The sequence below is a fragment of the Medicago truncatula genome, chromosome 2, assembly GCF_003473485.1.
Source record: "Medicago truncatula cultivar Jemalong A17 chromosome 2, MtrunA17r5.0-ANR, whole genome shotgun sequence".
Lineage (NCBI taxonomy): Eukaryota > Viridiplantae > Streptophyta > Magnoliopsida > Fabales > Fabaceae > Medicago > Medicago truncatula.
The window spans coordinates 42,490,491-42,505,902 of record NC_053043.1 but is presented as its reverse complement, the minus strand read 5'-3'; the positions used below and the strand labels follow the sequence as shown (position 1 = coordinate 42,505,902).

The following is a 15,412-nucleotide window of genomic DNA, read 5'->3' as shown; positions in this document are numbered from 1 at the left end:
TCTCTCTCATAGACACATTTTACTTCTACTTTCTCTTTTTATTGCTTTGATTTTTGTACCACCACCTAAACTTTTTTATATAACGTGGTTGTCCAATAAGTTGTCACATAAAACAATCGTTCAAATAACATTGTTGAATTTGAATTACCTACATCCCTTTTCCTAAGGATTAATATCAAAGAAAGATGTTGTACGCAACACGCACACCCAGAGCATAAAGTGTTTTTTCAGAAAGTCTAAAAGAGGTTCGGCGAATAATTTACCCAGAAAGAAAGAATATTGTTAGCAACCAGTGTGTTAGTCGGTGGCAGATAATATTAATATCTATTCTATTCTCTTCCCAAAATCATAGCCTAAACCAAACATGGCGGAAGACAAGGGTAGAAAAGTAGTTGTCTCCGCTCTTCAGTTTGCTTGCACCGATGATGTCTCAACCAATGTTACCACTGCCGAAAGGTTTTCTTCTTATTTCGTTATATATAATTCATCATCATCAACCACAATTTTTATTTTTTTTTAAATTCCACTTTTTTCCTAATTCTTAATAATTGAACTTATTTATCTTTGTTATAAATAATCACTTAATTAGGATCTTAGACGTAATAGTTTTAGTTCTGTCTATTGTGTTCTGTTTGTGCCTCAAACTAAAACTCTTCAATATTTCCTAATTCTTTTTAAAGTAAATATGAGATAATCTATATATTAATCAGTAGAGAAAACGAAATGTATACAAATAATTTCATGCTTATGGCTCTTTTATGCAGACTTGTTCGAGCTGCTCATAAACAAGGTGCAAACATTGTTCTGATTCAGGTTTGCATATTAGAACCCTGGATACCCCTAGTGGTGTTTTTCCAAATTATTTCTGTGTGTTTGGATCAATCTTATTGATGCATCCCTAATTTCAGGAACTCTTTGAAGGTTATTACTTCTGTCAGGCACAAAGAGAGGATTTCATTCAAAGAGCTAAGCCCTATAAAGACCATCCTACAATTATGAGGTAAAATAAGTGAAATTCTGGCTTTTGAAACATTATTGTGGTTCTCTTTAAGGGACAGAGGAATAGTAGATATTGACATTTTTGTACATTATTTTGTAGTGAATATTCTTGTTTGAATGTGCATAATGTAGGCTGCAGAAACTTGCGAAAGAGTTAGGTGTGGTCATACCAGTTAGCTTCTTTGAAGAGGCAAACAATGCACACTATAATTCAATTGCCATTATTGATGCTGATGGAACAGATCTTGGAATTTATAGAAAATCCCATATCCCAGATGGACCAGGTATGCAATATTCTGGTTATCTATATGTGTCACTTAATATGTGTGCATAATAACTAATTGTATTATCTCCCCTACAGGTTATGAAGAAAAGTTCTATTTTAATCCGGGTGACACTGGATTTAAGGTGGGTGTTGGGAACTACTTTGTCGGCATTTGTTTTTCATTCTTTTCTATGACCGGTAAACATTGTATAACATTGAGGTTCTTTTTCCAAACAGGTTTTCCAGACAAAATATGCGAAAATTGGAGTCGGTAAGAACTTTTCTTGGCATTCTATTCTTTTGGCTTATCACCCTGTATGGATAAACAAATTAGTTAAGTGCTTATCATAAGCGCTTGTTATATAAGTTTCTATAACAATTGATAAAATAAAGTCAAACATTTTTCATTGATGCTATAAGCTGTTTTCATAAGCTATCATGTAGAACTTACGAAAATAAGATGAAAACAACTTATGCACATGTATAAGTTGTTTCTATAAGTTCTCCCAAACAATGTCACAAGTATTTAAGTCAGTCGACAAGTTCAAATAAGTTAATCCAAGAGACCCTATCGGCTATATCTACAAAGCATATGTCAAACCATTATTTAGAGTGAGTATATTAGTATTTCTAAAACCCAAAGAATTACGACTCTAGAAAGCATTTTTCCCAGTTTGACTTTAGCTTTGCTATAGCATCAAACGGCATTTTAGAAATCGCATTTTTCAACTTTCTGTTAGTTATGTCACCAGTCCTTTCCTCAGAAAAATTAATTGTTTAATTTTCATGTCAGCTATTTGCTGGGATCAGTGGTTTCCGGAGGCAGCCCGAGCAATGGCGCTTCAAGGTGCTGAAATTTTATTTTATCCAACTGCTATTGGATCTGAACCTCATGATCAAAGCATCGACTCTCGTGACCATTGGAAACGAGTAATGCAAGGACATGCTGGGGCCAATCTGGTAGGTTTTGAATACTAGCTACCCCACCCACCTATATTTTTGTATATAATGTGGGTCTATGAGATGCATATCCTCATTTCTCTCTTACAATCTCTTATATTTGGTGTATGTATGCCATGATATGCTATACTGAAGTATGTCTCTGAGAGAGAGAAATTTATTTGGCCACTTATATATAAATTTATTTATAGGCAAAATTGCACCAGAGGCCCTGTAACTTAATTTAAAGTTTCAAGTTAGTCCTTTATCTGATGAATTAATTATGGGAAGAAATGCAGGTACCTCTCGTGGCTTCAAATAGGATAGGAAATGAGATAATTGAGACTGAGCATGGTAAAAGTGAGATAAAGTTTTATGGAAACTCCTTCATAGCAGGTGATTTGATCGAACTGTTTCCTTTACGGAATGGAAATGTTACTTCTGACCATTGATAAAAGTTCATCTTTAAAATATTACTATATGCTTTTTTCACATTTATTCATACTAAGTTCTCTTTTCCTTTTTCTGGCTTTTCTTTCAACAAATAGGGCCTACTGGAGAAATTGTTTCAATTGCGGATGATAAAGAGGAAGCAGTTCTTATAGCTGAATTTAATTTGGACAAAATCAAATCCATGAGACATTGTTGGGGGGTATTCCGTGATCGGCGTCCAGATCTATATAAGGTGCTTTTAACTTTGGACGGCAAAAATCCTGTTCTGTGATAGAAACATTTTACTTTTTCACTGTTATATAATTATGCCTGGGATGGTTTAAGCCTTTTCAAACTTCCAGAGCATTTGTCACTTTCCAAGAAGGCAAGAACATGGGAGAACACAACACCATCTGCAAATTTTGTGTAATATAATAAATATGCGCATTAAAGATCAATGAGCAAACTATTTTGATGTTTTGTTGCACCATTTAAATACACTACCTGCTCCTCTTCTTTACTCATGTAGTGTCCTTTTCGCAATCTTATTACCTGATTCTAGCTTCTGGTTTATTTCTAGACTAGATTGTCTTAGTTTCCCTTGGTTTTTATCTTCATATTTACTACGGTAAGAAAAAATGCTTTACGAGTTGCTTGATTTGATGTCATTGCAAACCTAGATTCAACTCACACTATCGAATAAAGAGTGTTTGATTTAAACACTTTTATGTATGATCTCACTGTTTGATTGTTTGATTATTGATTAGGCTGAAGTTATGTGAAAGAGAGTTTTATTCTCATTATTTTATATATTTTGAAATCTTAGCCAATTCTGAATTTTGATAGTGTTAATGGGGTATGTTACTCTTTTGAAGTGAAAGGAACACCATATAATTTTATTTTTTTTGTCAAGTAGCCTAATGGCTAAAATTCACCTTTTTCAAAGTGAATAAGTGGGGTGTCCAGGGTTCGAACTCCGGCCCCTGCATATAACAATGCATGTCCCTAGGGGTGTTCGCGGTGCGGTTTGGTTCGGTTTCAAGCATAATAATCATCCAAACCGCGAGAGAAAAAAGCATGCGGTTTGGTTTGGTTCGGTTGATTTTTAAAAAGTCATCCAAACCAAACCAAACCAAACCAATGCGGTTTGGATTGGTTCAGTTGATGCGGTTAATCGCGAGATAAATAAAAAAATTACATTAACTCTAATATTGCCAACTAGTACCAAGCAATTTTAATTATTCAAAAAAAGAACTTGAAGTTCCAAAATAGCATTACAATACCAATAAAAGTTATTTATCTAAAATAACATTACAGTACCAAAATAATATTTAAGAACCAAAAAAGAACAACTTGAAGTTCCAAAGTAACACATTATCATGACTCCAAAATAATAACAACTTGATAGTCATATCTAAAGTTAAAAAACAAAAATCATAAACATTGCCTCAATATAAATCATGATTTAGTGAATAAAAATCATGATTCTAAATTCGGCAAACTATCAATATAAATATTGCCTCTTTGAATAAATGTAAAATTTTTCTTGCAAGGATGATCACGAATCTATAGAAAATTCTAGACTAAGAAATGAATAACAATCATTCATATAATAAACAACTGTATGTAGAAAATTCTAAACTCCAAAATGAATGGCAGTAAAAAATGAATATTGTGTAGTTTCTGCTGGATAGTGTTGGGCTTGGGCTTGGGTTCACTTTGGTATTGGGCTAGTACAGTACTTACTTAGTTTAATAACATTGAGTATTTTTGCGGTTTGGTTTGGTTTGGTTCGATTGCTGAGATGCAAACCGCAAACCGAACCGAACCGCACGGTTCAGTCTAAAAGTCATCCGAACTCATCCGAACCAAGTGCGGTTTTTTGCGGTTTCGGTTTGGGTTGGTTCGATTTGCGGTTTTTCTATTGGGTTGGTTCGGTTTTGAACACCCCTACATGTCCCTGCCAACTGAGATATGCTCACAGGGACAAGGAACACCATATAATTAACAATTTCATTTGCATGTCATGCGTTTTGTTCTTAGGTTTATGTATAAAACTATATATTTTATGACAAGAAATCACAAGTTTGAAAATTGAAATTAATAATTTGTTGTTACAGCTTGATTGGTTGAACCATGTACGTAGGACTTGTATGCTCAACTGATAGACATAGTAAAAGTGTCTTGATGTCTCTTTCCTTGTCATAGATCTCATGTGAACTTCCACCAAAAAATACTTCACACGCTCTTCTCTTGAAAATGAAATGAGAAACATAGTCATAGGTTCACATGCCATTTAAAAAATACTCGTTTGCAAGGGATATGTTTTTTGCTTAATAAGATTGTGCTTCATATAAAACATTGTTATTTTCTATTTACAGGACAAATATTGAAAAATAAATAACAAAAACTTATGACATGTAAATATGAAAGAGTAAAATTAAAGGCAACATATATAAGAGTGCTTATCAAGTATTATTTTCAGTCTTATTTTTGCAAATCCATAGGCAACATATATAAGTGTCTTGATTATTCAATTTTTCTGTCTTTCCTTAATTGAGTAACCAGTAACTTAACCATCAAGCAATCTCTTATTCTTCATTTGGATGATGTGTTACAGAATTGTCCTCTTCTTTTGCCATGTCTTCTCCTTCTTCATCTATGCTTCCTATATCATTCTCTTCTTCATCCTCTTCCAGAAACTCATCCTCGGGAGGCTGAACAAACTGCAGCTTGAGCCTTCCATCCTCTCTATAAGCACGCAAGACCTCCTGTGTGGGTATCCTTACCTCTTCAAGGACAAATCTTCCATTATTCCTAATAGACCTGAAATAAACCCAAGGCTTCCCAGTCCTCCCTATGCTTGAAATGGGAGGAGGGTACTCACTAACCCTTAACCTCCTACATTCTCCATAAGAATGATGTCTTGAAGATAAATGATGTTCGACACGTTTCTCATTTTGATCAATTTGTAAAGATTCATTCGCTCCACTCTTTGAGTCCTCGACATCGTCTGAACTCTCAAAACCAAGACCTTCGGTGCAAAGATGCATACTTTCGGAATTCAACCATGAAAAGCTGTCACTGCTTTTGTGCCTGTTGGTATGCCTTGCTATTGGTGTAATTGAAAAAGAAGCTGAAGATGGAGTTTGGATAGTGTCAGAAGACTCAGACTCTTTGATCTGGTTGAGCTTTGCGTGGTTTATCTCTGGTGATGATGATTCCTTGAAGTGGAGTTCACCAAATATCTCAGTAAAGGAGGAGGGCTCTATGGATTTTACTGGTTTAATTTTGTTAAATGAAAGGGATTGAAGCAGTGTTGGATTTTCTGGCAATAGGGTATCAAAGATGTGTTGTAGGCTGTCACAGGTTGCCATGGCTTTGCTTGCTAGTGAGCTAGTTAGTATTCTGCTTATAAATAGGTTTTTCAAAGATGAGTGAGAGAAGAAAAGGGTAAGGAGGAATACAAGTAGATGAGTTGAAAAAAAATCAAGAGGAAGATACTGTTATATATGTAGCAACAGGGTCTGATATTTTGTATCTTGTTTTTTTTTTCTTTTGGCGTGGCTTATTAATGAGTGACTATGCTATGCTTGACCAGGATTTAGGGGCCATAACCATAAGTCTTTTTTTTTAAAAAAAAAAAAAAAAAAGACTATGCATCTAATCCAATAAGTGACTAATCTGGGGGACCAATCCCACTATATAACCATAAAAGTCCTTAGTAGCTGACTAGTTACTAGACTGGATTCCCAGTCGAGACAATCTCAAATTCATGCCGTCAACGTTCTCTATTGTTTGATCTTAATCAAATAGTTCATATTCCAACTTTGTACTTTGTAAAACAAATCCTAAAACAATTTCAAAATAAGGATTGTTCGATCAATATTGGACGGTCTAGATCTGCAACAGTAACACTGCATGTCCGCATTCATCTATTTCCCTAGTAACTAGTGAGACTCATTTGTTTTTCTGGATGGACAAATTTTAGTACAATAATTGTTGTGTTAGTATTTTCACATTCACTAAAGTTTGAACTCCGGTCCTTTAACTCATTTAACCCATAACTCAAACGAGTGGAGGAACCTAACCCACCACTAGTGAGATTTATCTTAATTTTCTATAATATCTAGGATAGACTTTGCATGCAACCTCACCTATATTAAAAGGGCTTGCAAGCTGATAGTTGCCTTTATTCCGAGGTCATGGGAAAATGACTTGATAGCATAGAATTTTTCAAAGATTTTATTATATGTAATAACTAATTGTATCAGACAAAATATGTTTTAATCTTATAAACTTCTACCTAAATACATGAAAAGAAAGGTACAATAATCATGAGCATGCTTGTACAGATGGCTAACTAATTACAAGTTCCCTTTGAGGAAGGACATTTAAGGGACAGGACCACAACTATCTTGGAATGTGATGTGCAAATTTTAAGCAATGATTTGATCCTGTCATGGTGCTGTCCAGAGTACATTGATGTTGAATGTCAAATACTATTCTGTACATGTACAGATAAGAATTCAGATTTCCTGCGGTCAGCAATCCCAAGCACTCACGTCGTCAGTACATTTGTAATCGTTGAATTGAAATCAGATAGTCTAGATTTCAAACTCGGTACTTCAGATTTTTTTTTTTAAAAAATCGAATATGAATCCAAATTTGGACTGTCAAATTTCGATCAGACGTCCAAAGTATGCTGAATGTGTGGGGGATTGTTGACCACTAATATCCATATTCTATAGATATAGCCACAACCTTCTCTCAACTGATCTTTAATTATCAATCAGACGTTTATGTAACCACTTCCACTTGTTGTTGTACAAGTGGCTCCACAAGATTCAATTGTGCATGCAACATGGCATGCTTATGGACTTTGTCATGTGAAATATTGTACCACAGTATCAAATTCGTATACTGTCAAAAAAGTTAAATCTTAGTTCGTATAAGATTAGTCAACTATCTCATAATTATATAGGTGTTTTTAAGATGAATCTCTATTATTCAGTCTGCATTTCCTATAAACTTTTTTTTTATAGGTAACTGGCAATCTATGAAGCACGGATACAGACACGACACGGATACTCACATGCCGACACCGCTGATAATTTGAAAAAATCACATAATTTAGTGTAATTATGTGTCGGTGTCATGTTGGTGTCTGACACGTGTCTAGGAGTGTCCGTGTTTCATAGCTGACAATGGACTAATGAGTACATTGACTTCTTACATGGAAGGTGTGTTATCTAATTTACAGTTTATTTGATCTTATTTTATGACAAACACTAGTATAAATATTTAGAAGTTATGAAAATAGTTTATGCATGTTCTTGAACTGTTTTTTCAGCTTATTTGAATAAACTCTTCATAATAGTTTATGAAAACAGCTTATAATTTATATTAAATAGTTTAACTATAATGTGAACACTTATTCAGTAAGTGAGTTTAACGTACCCTAAGAATAGCACTTGTATTGGAGATTAAATTTGGAATTGCATTCTCTATCAAGTATCAATTGGTGTCACTAAAAAAATATTCTGCTTTCTGCATTAAGATAAGGATTCAAAGTAGAATTGCCACAAACCAGTAACTAAAGCATGGATGCCTTTTAATTCTACCACTTCCACTTATGATTTTTTTGTCATCACTGGAAAAAGAAGGTTGAATATTCGATTCATTCGATATATTTCCGGTCTATTCTAGGAAAATGTTTGGTTCTCATTTAGTCCTCTCTCTTATTGCCTTATCCTAATATAGCAATATACATACAAATGATCCATTGATGTGATATGATTAGTGAGTATAGCTTTCAACATTTTCTGTGACTCTAAATTTCATAGTTGTGTGGTTTTCCATCCTCCTGATATTTCCTACCTCCATAAAAATGCCATCAATGGGTCTATTTTTGTGGACCTTGATTGATTCCTCCAAAATCAACCATACAGTATTGTTTATTTCTTTTATGTTTGTAAAGTTTTAATTTCACTATCATGGCCCAATAAAAAAAAGGTTCCACTCAAAATTAAACACGTAGCATAGTATATTACCAACTTAGCTATGTAAGAACATGTCAAACTTATTGTGAATGAAGGAATCATATTTCATTACAATGGTAGTGTGATCATAATATTGATATTATTGAAAAACAGATAAGTTTTTTTCTTCTGATAGAATGAGAAACAGATATAAGTTAAACAAACACAGGAAGTATAGAAAACATACTGGAATGAATCACTTCACAGAATTCCCTTAGAAATTTGCAACCTTATACTTTAAACAAACTTAAAAAGGCACAGTGTGAAAATATCAATTTACATTTCAGTGCTTCTTTCACCGCCAAGCTTCGACTCGGTCTGATCTTGTATCTGTGCTGCTCAAAGTCCTCATTCCCTTTTTCTCGACCGACCCTTTTCCATTGATCACAGGTTGTTGTCCTCTTGTCTTTTTGGACCCTTTTCTAGCATTTGAACTACTTGATTGACCAGACTTGTTGTTTTTCCCCATGTTTTTTTTCGGTGGAAACTCACAATACAATTCCTCATTGCAAATTGGATTCTCAGAAGTGCGTATCAAACTGCCAGATTCTCTTTCAGTTGAGGAGTTTTTTTCGAGTGATTCGGGTGTACATTCTACAACAGTTTTTTCTGAAACAAAAATTTCTTTAGCCTCTTTATTGTCTGCTGCTGCAGTATCTTCTTTCTGAAACGACTCGAAAAGTCTACGGTGTCCATTCTCATCAGAAGGTTCTAAATTCAATCTTGGATTAGATTCGACGACAGAATCCTTTCTTTCTCGTAGCGTCCTTAATATAAGTGTCTTCAAGAAATTCATCACTTGAACTGCGTACATCAATGCAGTGAATGGATCTGCCATCTGCAATCAGAAAATCCAAATACTGTAATTAACTTGAACCTAAAGGTAAAAGTACTATCAGAATAACCATGAACTAATAATAGTTTAGCAAATACTTCATAGCCAAAATAAAAAAAGTTTAATTGGATTGCTCAGATGTCCCTAAATCGCTTGAGAATCAAAATTAATTGGAACAGACCTGAGTCATGTTTGGTGCGAAAACCATGGCAATGTTGCGTGCGTTCATCTTATTGAGATTTTCGTGTTCGACTACATCAGCCATTAGATTGATGGCCCAATCCAAGAGTGCAGCTTCAGCATGAGGTAGATGTCTCACTAGTTCAATACAGTCTTCCTCAGTTTGGCATTGCATTACCTGCTCTTGTGATAACGAATCTAGAACGCCGCTAGGAAGTTCCCGAAACCAAGCCTTGAAAAATACAAGAATATCAAACTAAATCATCGTAGTAAATAGTATAAAAGCATTAATAAAAAAGGAAAATATATAATCGTTTAACTTAATTTTCAAAGACGAAACTGCATGGTGATAACGAAATTCTTGTCAAATACGCATGACATTAGGATCATAAGACTTCTGCTTTGTGCAAGATCATAAAACTTTACATATAGGGTAAAGGAGTTGAAGAAGTTAAAGGACCAATGTTCAAACTCCGGTGAAGGAGAAAAAACGAACCGAACATCTAACATACTAATGTTTTTCTATAATAAAAAAAAGTCCATTCATAACTACAGGATATATCAGATTCCCAATTTACCATCCCAAATATTGCATGGTGTAGCTAATAGTATTAATTTGATCAAATAAGCCAATGTGTCTTGAAAATGATGTTTTGTTTGTCTCATTTATTATACTCGGACAGAAAACTGTTTGAAATTAATAATTTCCTTTCTCCAATCAATTACATGATGAATCAATTATCTGCACACATGATTCTATTACTAGTCAGATCTATAATAATTTATTTTTAACAGTTTTAGACCCTTTCTAAAAAAAGTAAAAAATCTTGAAAAACATAAATTCTGGAAGCAAAACTATTCAACATTCAGATCACAAAAGAGACGCAATTTTCGCAATATCACCATTCAGATAAATTCACTAAACAAACATTCACAAACACATCAACATGAACAGATGAACTAGATGCAATCATTTAGTCATGTCATACCTTAATTAGTCCTGCCAGACAATGTACATCAATGTCTTCAGGAACCAATCCCATGTTCAATTGATTCCTAACATGTTCCTCTTGACTATTATCTGCATTAATTCTGAAAATCCCCTCCACCTACATGTATAAATTCAACTTTAAAATCAAGCAATGTGATTGAACTAGTCATTTGAAAATTGAACAACCGCTTATAGCATAAGCACTTATCATATAACTGATTAACCTGCAACCCTTCTTGAACATACAGATGCCTTTGCATTAACAGAAGAATTGTTGGCACACTGTTCCCTCTTGAATCATAAGATAACTGCATGGATTCTGTTGAAACTCCAAAAACAGTTGCACTACATGTGAAAATCAAACAAAAAAAGAGAGAAAAAGGTAAAACAAAAAGGACATATTAGATCAAATGAAAATGATTCATTCGCTAATTAAAGGCGGCATCTAAATAAACAAATCTTCTCTTGAAATTAATCAAAACCAAGCATCCAAATTAGTAATGCATTGTCACCCTTATTCAATCCAAATTATGACATATAAATGGTAAAGAAGTAAACTATGTTTTGTAATAATAAAAAATGGAATAGAACATCATAAAAATGAATTATATACACTACTAAAAAAATTGAATTATTAACAAAAATCAGATGGAAAAAAAATAAAACCGGTCTCAAATTTTTCCGTCTCTAACATTTGACGACGAAATTTGAGACAAATTTCTTTTTTTTCTGTCTCAAATTTGTATTAAATATACCTAGCACTAGGAGGCCTTCTGGGAAAATCAGGTTCAAACTCATCAGGCAAACCCAAGAAACCATTGAACCTATCAAAAGTAACGTGAGCGACATGGCGCACGTTAGTTGGAGGACTTATGTCCATGTTGCAAAGGTCTTTGTTGCCACTACTCTTAAAAGGAAATAATGATTTTCTGAAAAGAGTTACTAGTAGCTCAAAAAGTGGAAAATGTGGTTGTGAAGGAGGTTGAAAAATGGCATGGCAAGAGAATGAAGAGAGAGGAGAAGAAGAAGTTGAAGTTGAAGGTGTTGTTCTTTGTGATGAAGTAAAATGAGGTGGAGAATGGAGAACTTCTGTCATGGTGGCAATGAAAAAGGCTTTAACTTGTAATATACAAAAAAAAAAATATAAAAAAGAAAGGAATGTTTAAAGATATTTTCTGAATAAAGAAAGTGGTGAAATGCAAGATTTGTTGAGAAAATAGTTTAAGAAATGAGAAATAGTAAGACTTGGTTTTGAGTATTGTGTTGAGCTGGAGTTAGAATGAAGAAAAGTGTGGGACGTGAGAATCATGAAGTGAGTATTTTAAGGTTTTATATATTATTTTGTTGCGTGTTTTGGAGAGTTGAACAAGCAAGCAAATGAAATGAAACTTATTTTGTGTGTTAGATAGAGTGGAGAGAGAAAGACACCAACAACAACAACATGTTATTCAACAACATTGAAAGGGAAACAAAAAGGAAGAGTAGAGCTAAAGGACCCTCAAAGTGGTGGGAAATAAACTTAAAGTGAAATCTTGCAAGTTACAACAGTTGAATGTCTTTAAAGAGCAATAGTAAGGTGTCAAAGTAGTTCATATTAATGGTGACTTGAGTTTTCTTTTAATGGCAAAGTTTATTACTCCTTCCGTTCATTTTTAAGTGTCTCTTTTGAAGAAAATTTTTGTTTCTATTTAACTGTCACTTTCAAAGTTCAATGCAATATTAAATGTTATTTTACCAATATTATCCTTAGTTATTTATTTACGGATAGATAAATATATGAAATGAGATATTAAATGAATAAGGTTATTATAGTAAAAATATAACTTATTGCATCAAAAGTAGTAACAATCATTGACTATCTTGGTTCATGTAAAATATCAAAATGTGACAATTAAAAATGAATGGAGCTAATAACAACTAAATCTATGCACAAGACGAACAAAGACTGACAATATAGAAAAAACACCTACAAGAAAATTCATACACCTCATTCAACGTAATCACCCAGACGAATAGAGATTGATAATAACATTTTTTTACTTAGGTTTAAAATGAAGTCCGGAGATTCTAAAGTTTTCACTAAATTTATCTCATGGTAAAGTCTAGTTGATATTTATGATTATTTTTGCGTCTCATATTTACAACATAATCCATTTCCATTGTGTTTATGAAAGCTCAAATTTTGATTATAGGGATTAATTTAGTTTAGAAGCACTAGCGTTAGTTTGAAGTTATAAGTAAACCCTATCCTAAACTAATGCTAGTAGAGTACTATCATTCTTTAATTACATAAATGGTCCTTTAACTAATTATAAGATTTCATTTTGGTCCCATTATTAATTTTTGTTTTAATATGGTTTCATAAATTTCCTCCCTCAGTTAAATAAATAAATCCATTCTGTTAACTTTTGTTCAAAACCGTTAACATTCATCTTCCTCCTTCATCAACTTCATCTTCAAACCCAGAAAATTCATCATCTTCGTAACCAACCTAAAAAAATTAATAAACATCATCACAAAACTCAAAAAAAAAAACTATAAAAAAAACCCAAAATATTATCTTGATCAGAATCCTCCTTAAAGCTTAAACCAAACTAATAGTTTTTGGGTTTTTTTATAGTTTTTTTTTTTTTTTTTTGAGTTTTGTGATGATGTTTATTAATTTTTTAGATTGGTTATGAAGATGATGAATTTTCTGAGTTTGAGGATGAAGTTGATGAAGGAGGAAGATGAATATTAACGGTTTTGAACAAAAGTTAATAGAATGGATTTATTTGACTTAGAGAGGAAATTTATGGGACCATATTAGAATAAAAATTAATAATGGAACTAAAATGAAATCTCATAGTTAGTTAAGGGAACGTTTATGTTATTAAACCTTTATTAAATTTGTATATTGTTTACTACAGCTGTTTACAGTATTCACACCTCATGATGTTTTTGGTAATGACATGCAAACTAACAAATATAATTAACATTTTTTTTATGTTAAAAATACTTTGATTTTGTAATACGTTAAGATGATAATATAATTGATTTAATAAGAGATTAATTTTCATACATAGGTAATTTAAAAACTTTTACACGTCAAAAAATCACAATCACCCATATTTATAACTTTTAAAATATGTAGTTATGATTAAAGTCAAATATTTTAATGATTGATTGACGGTGTTAAAAAATAGTCGGTTAAAAATGCATATAAATTAAATCCTAACGATGATACTCCAAATGATTGAGCCGATTCAAAATTTAGTACTTCCACTATCTTTTGATAATTTATCTATTTCTTAAAAATTTTATTTCTAATTATCAGTCTTTCATTAATTTAAACATTGGTTGAATAGTATTTTGACAGACCTGGAATATCCATCTTATACTTGAATAGTGTAGTTTATAGTTGAATTAATTCAAGATGAGTGGAACCATGGTAACTTTTGATGGAAGGACATGATTTGATACTTACGACTTTTTGTTTTTTAATCATAAATTAGTTGGGGTTTAAACTGATACCTCAACTCTTTATCCTTTAACTCGACCCTCACCCATCATATGATACTTAAAAAAAATGGCTTAATATAAAAGGGCATTTGATACTCATACAATCAATATTTCCCACATTTACTCATTCGAGATATCAACAGTCGTTCAATTAAGATCGAACAATCAAAGTTTGATATTTAAAATTATATTTAAATATAAATTTTACTGTCTGTAAGATCCAACAACCACTTATATATCTATAACTTCAGAAACCTGATTTTCGCTGATTGTAGTGAATACAAATTTTATGAAAGGTTGTGTTTCCTCTCCACTTCACAATAAATGTATGTCTTGAGACATATGAACAATAACTCTAAGAACTCTTAACTCTTGTAAATTACTTATATACTTATAATTTAGTTTCATATTAGTCTTAGTAGATTTTAGTATAAATAGTTTGTAACCACCCCATTAGTGGGTAACTTTCACTCATTTGTAATATTCTATTTCCATCAATACAAAGAGTTTGTAGATTTCTCTCCTTCATTCCATGGATATCATGTTTCATAACACACCTCGTCAAGAATAGAAAAATAAGGGGAGGAATATGATAAAAGAGAGAAGAGATTCAAGAGCATCAAATCAACATTAAGAAGACATCTTCAAGAAATAGCTATTCTCACTCTTTATTGTCTTTATGGATGGTATTTTAAATTTGTGTTCGAAAATGATCAAAAGTAGTCAAGTTAACTTGTAAAAAGTTTATAAATTGTTGTTTCCAATATAAAACTACTAATTTTGGTTACCTTAATCATTGCCCAGAGGGTAATGGTTAGGGGTCAAGATCCTCTCCATTTATAAATTTTTCCATAAATGGAGAGGATATTGACCTAATGGTTAGCGCTTTTCTTAATCCATTTGAATTTGTCAAATACGACTATTATTGTAGAATAGAGAGGAATATTTTTTAATAAGTTAAACTCAGACTTTTAATTATTATTTTTTTGACAATTCAAACTTTTAATTATGTTTGCTTAGATAAACGACTAAAGTCATCTATTTTGAAATAACACAATCTCAAACTGCAAGGACTATTTAGTTAGATTCCACTAGATTATATTGTGTAGCTAGGGTGTGCTACCGCTGAAAATACACTTATCTTAATAAGTTTACACATCAAACGTTAATTTGTTCCCTATCTGCATTGCTTTGTTGTAAAATTACAGCATCCCCAATTCAACATTGTT

At 32.5% G+C, this 15,412-nt stretch overlaps 3 protein-coding genes across 3 annotated transcripts; 1 reads left to right on the top strand and 2 right to left on the bottom strand.

Moving 5' to 3' along the window:
- The first annotated feature begins 180 nt into the window (after positions 1-180).
- Positions 181-3,229, top strand: LOC11406591 (N-carbamoylputrescine amidase). The gene is made up of 9 exons (XM_003596785.4): positions 181-456; positions 765-813; positions 909-1,000; positions 1,132-1,283; positions 1,361-1,407; positions 1,502-1,535; positions 2,058-2,224; positions 2,503-2,599; positions 2,752-3,229. Exons 1-9 carry the CDS (start codon positions 365-367, stop codon positions 2,925-2,927), a joined length of 906 nt encoding a protein of 301 aa, XP_003596833.1. The 5' UTR covers positions 181-364; the 3' UTR covers positions 2,928-3,229.
- A 1,754-nt stretch (positions 3,230-4,983) lies between these two features.
- LOC11412227 (protein FAF-like, chloroplastic) lies at positions 4,984-6,128 on the bottom strand. The gene has a single exon (XM_003596784.3). It carries the CDS (start codon positions 6,010-6,012, stop codon positions 5,227-5,229), a length of 786 nt encoding a protein of 261 aa, XP_003596832.1. The 5' UTR covers positions 6,013-6,128; the 3' UTR covers positions 4,984-5,226.
- A 2,612-nt stretch (positions 6,129-8,740) lies between these two features.
- On the bottom strand, positions 8,741-12,178 carry LOC11412913 (rho GTPase-activating protein 5). Its single transcript, XM_003596783.4, has 5 exons — positions 11,438-12,178; positions 10,907-11,027; positions 10,681-10,800; positions 9,693-9,923; positions 8,741-9,514 (listed from the first exon to the last, which is right to left on the bottom strand). The coding sequence occupies exons 1-5, from the start codon at positions 11,776-11,778 to the stop codon at positions 8,972-8,974; spliced, it is 1,356 nt and encodes a 451-aa protein (XP_003596831.1). The 5' UTR covers positions 11,779-12,178; the 3' UTR covers positions 8,741-8,971.
- Positions 12,179-15,412: the final 3,234 nt, after the last annotated feature.

Coding starts and splice junctions, on each gene's coding strand:
- LOC11406591 (XM_003596785.4), top strand. CDS start 365: ATGGCGGAAGACAAGGGTAGAAAAGTAGTTGTCTCCGCTCTTCAGTTT. Junction 457..764: donor AATGTTACCACTGCCGAAAG/GTTTTCTTCTTA, acceptor TCTTTTATGCAG/ACTTGTTCGAGCTGCTCATA. Junction 1,001..1,131: donor GACCATCCTACAATTATGAG/GTAAAATAAGTG, acceptor TGCATAATGTAG/GCTGCAGAAACTTGCGAAAG.
- LOC11412227 (XM_003596784.3), bottom strand. CDS start 6,012: ATGGCAACCTGTGACAGCCTACAACACATCTTTGATACCCTATTGCCA.
- LOC11412913 (XM_003596783.4), bottom strand. CDS start 11,778: ATGACAGAAGTTCTCCATTCTCCACCTCATTTTACTTCATCACAAAGA. Junction 9,924..10,680: donor GTCTGGCAGGACTAATTAAG/GTATGACATGAC, acceptor GTATTTTTCAAG/GCTTGGTTTCGGGAACTTCC. Junction 9,515..9,692: donor TCGCACCAAACATGACTCAG/GTCTGTTCCAAT, acceptor TTCTGATTGCAG/ATGGCAGATCCATTCACTGC.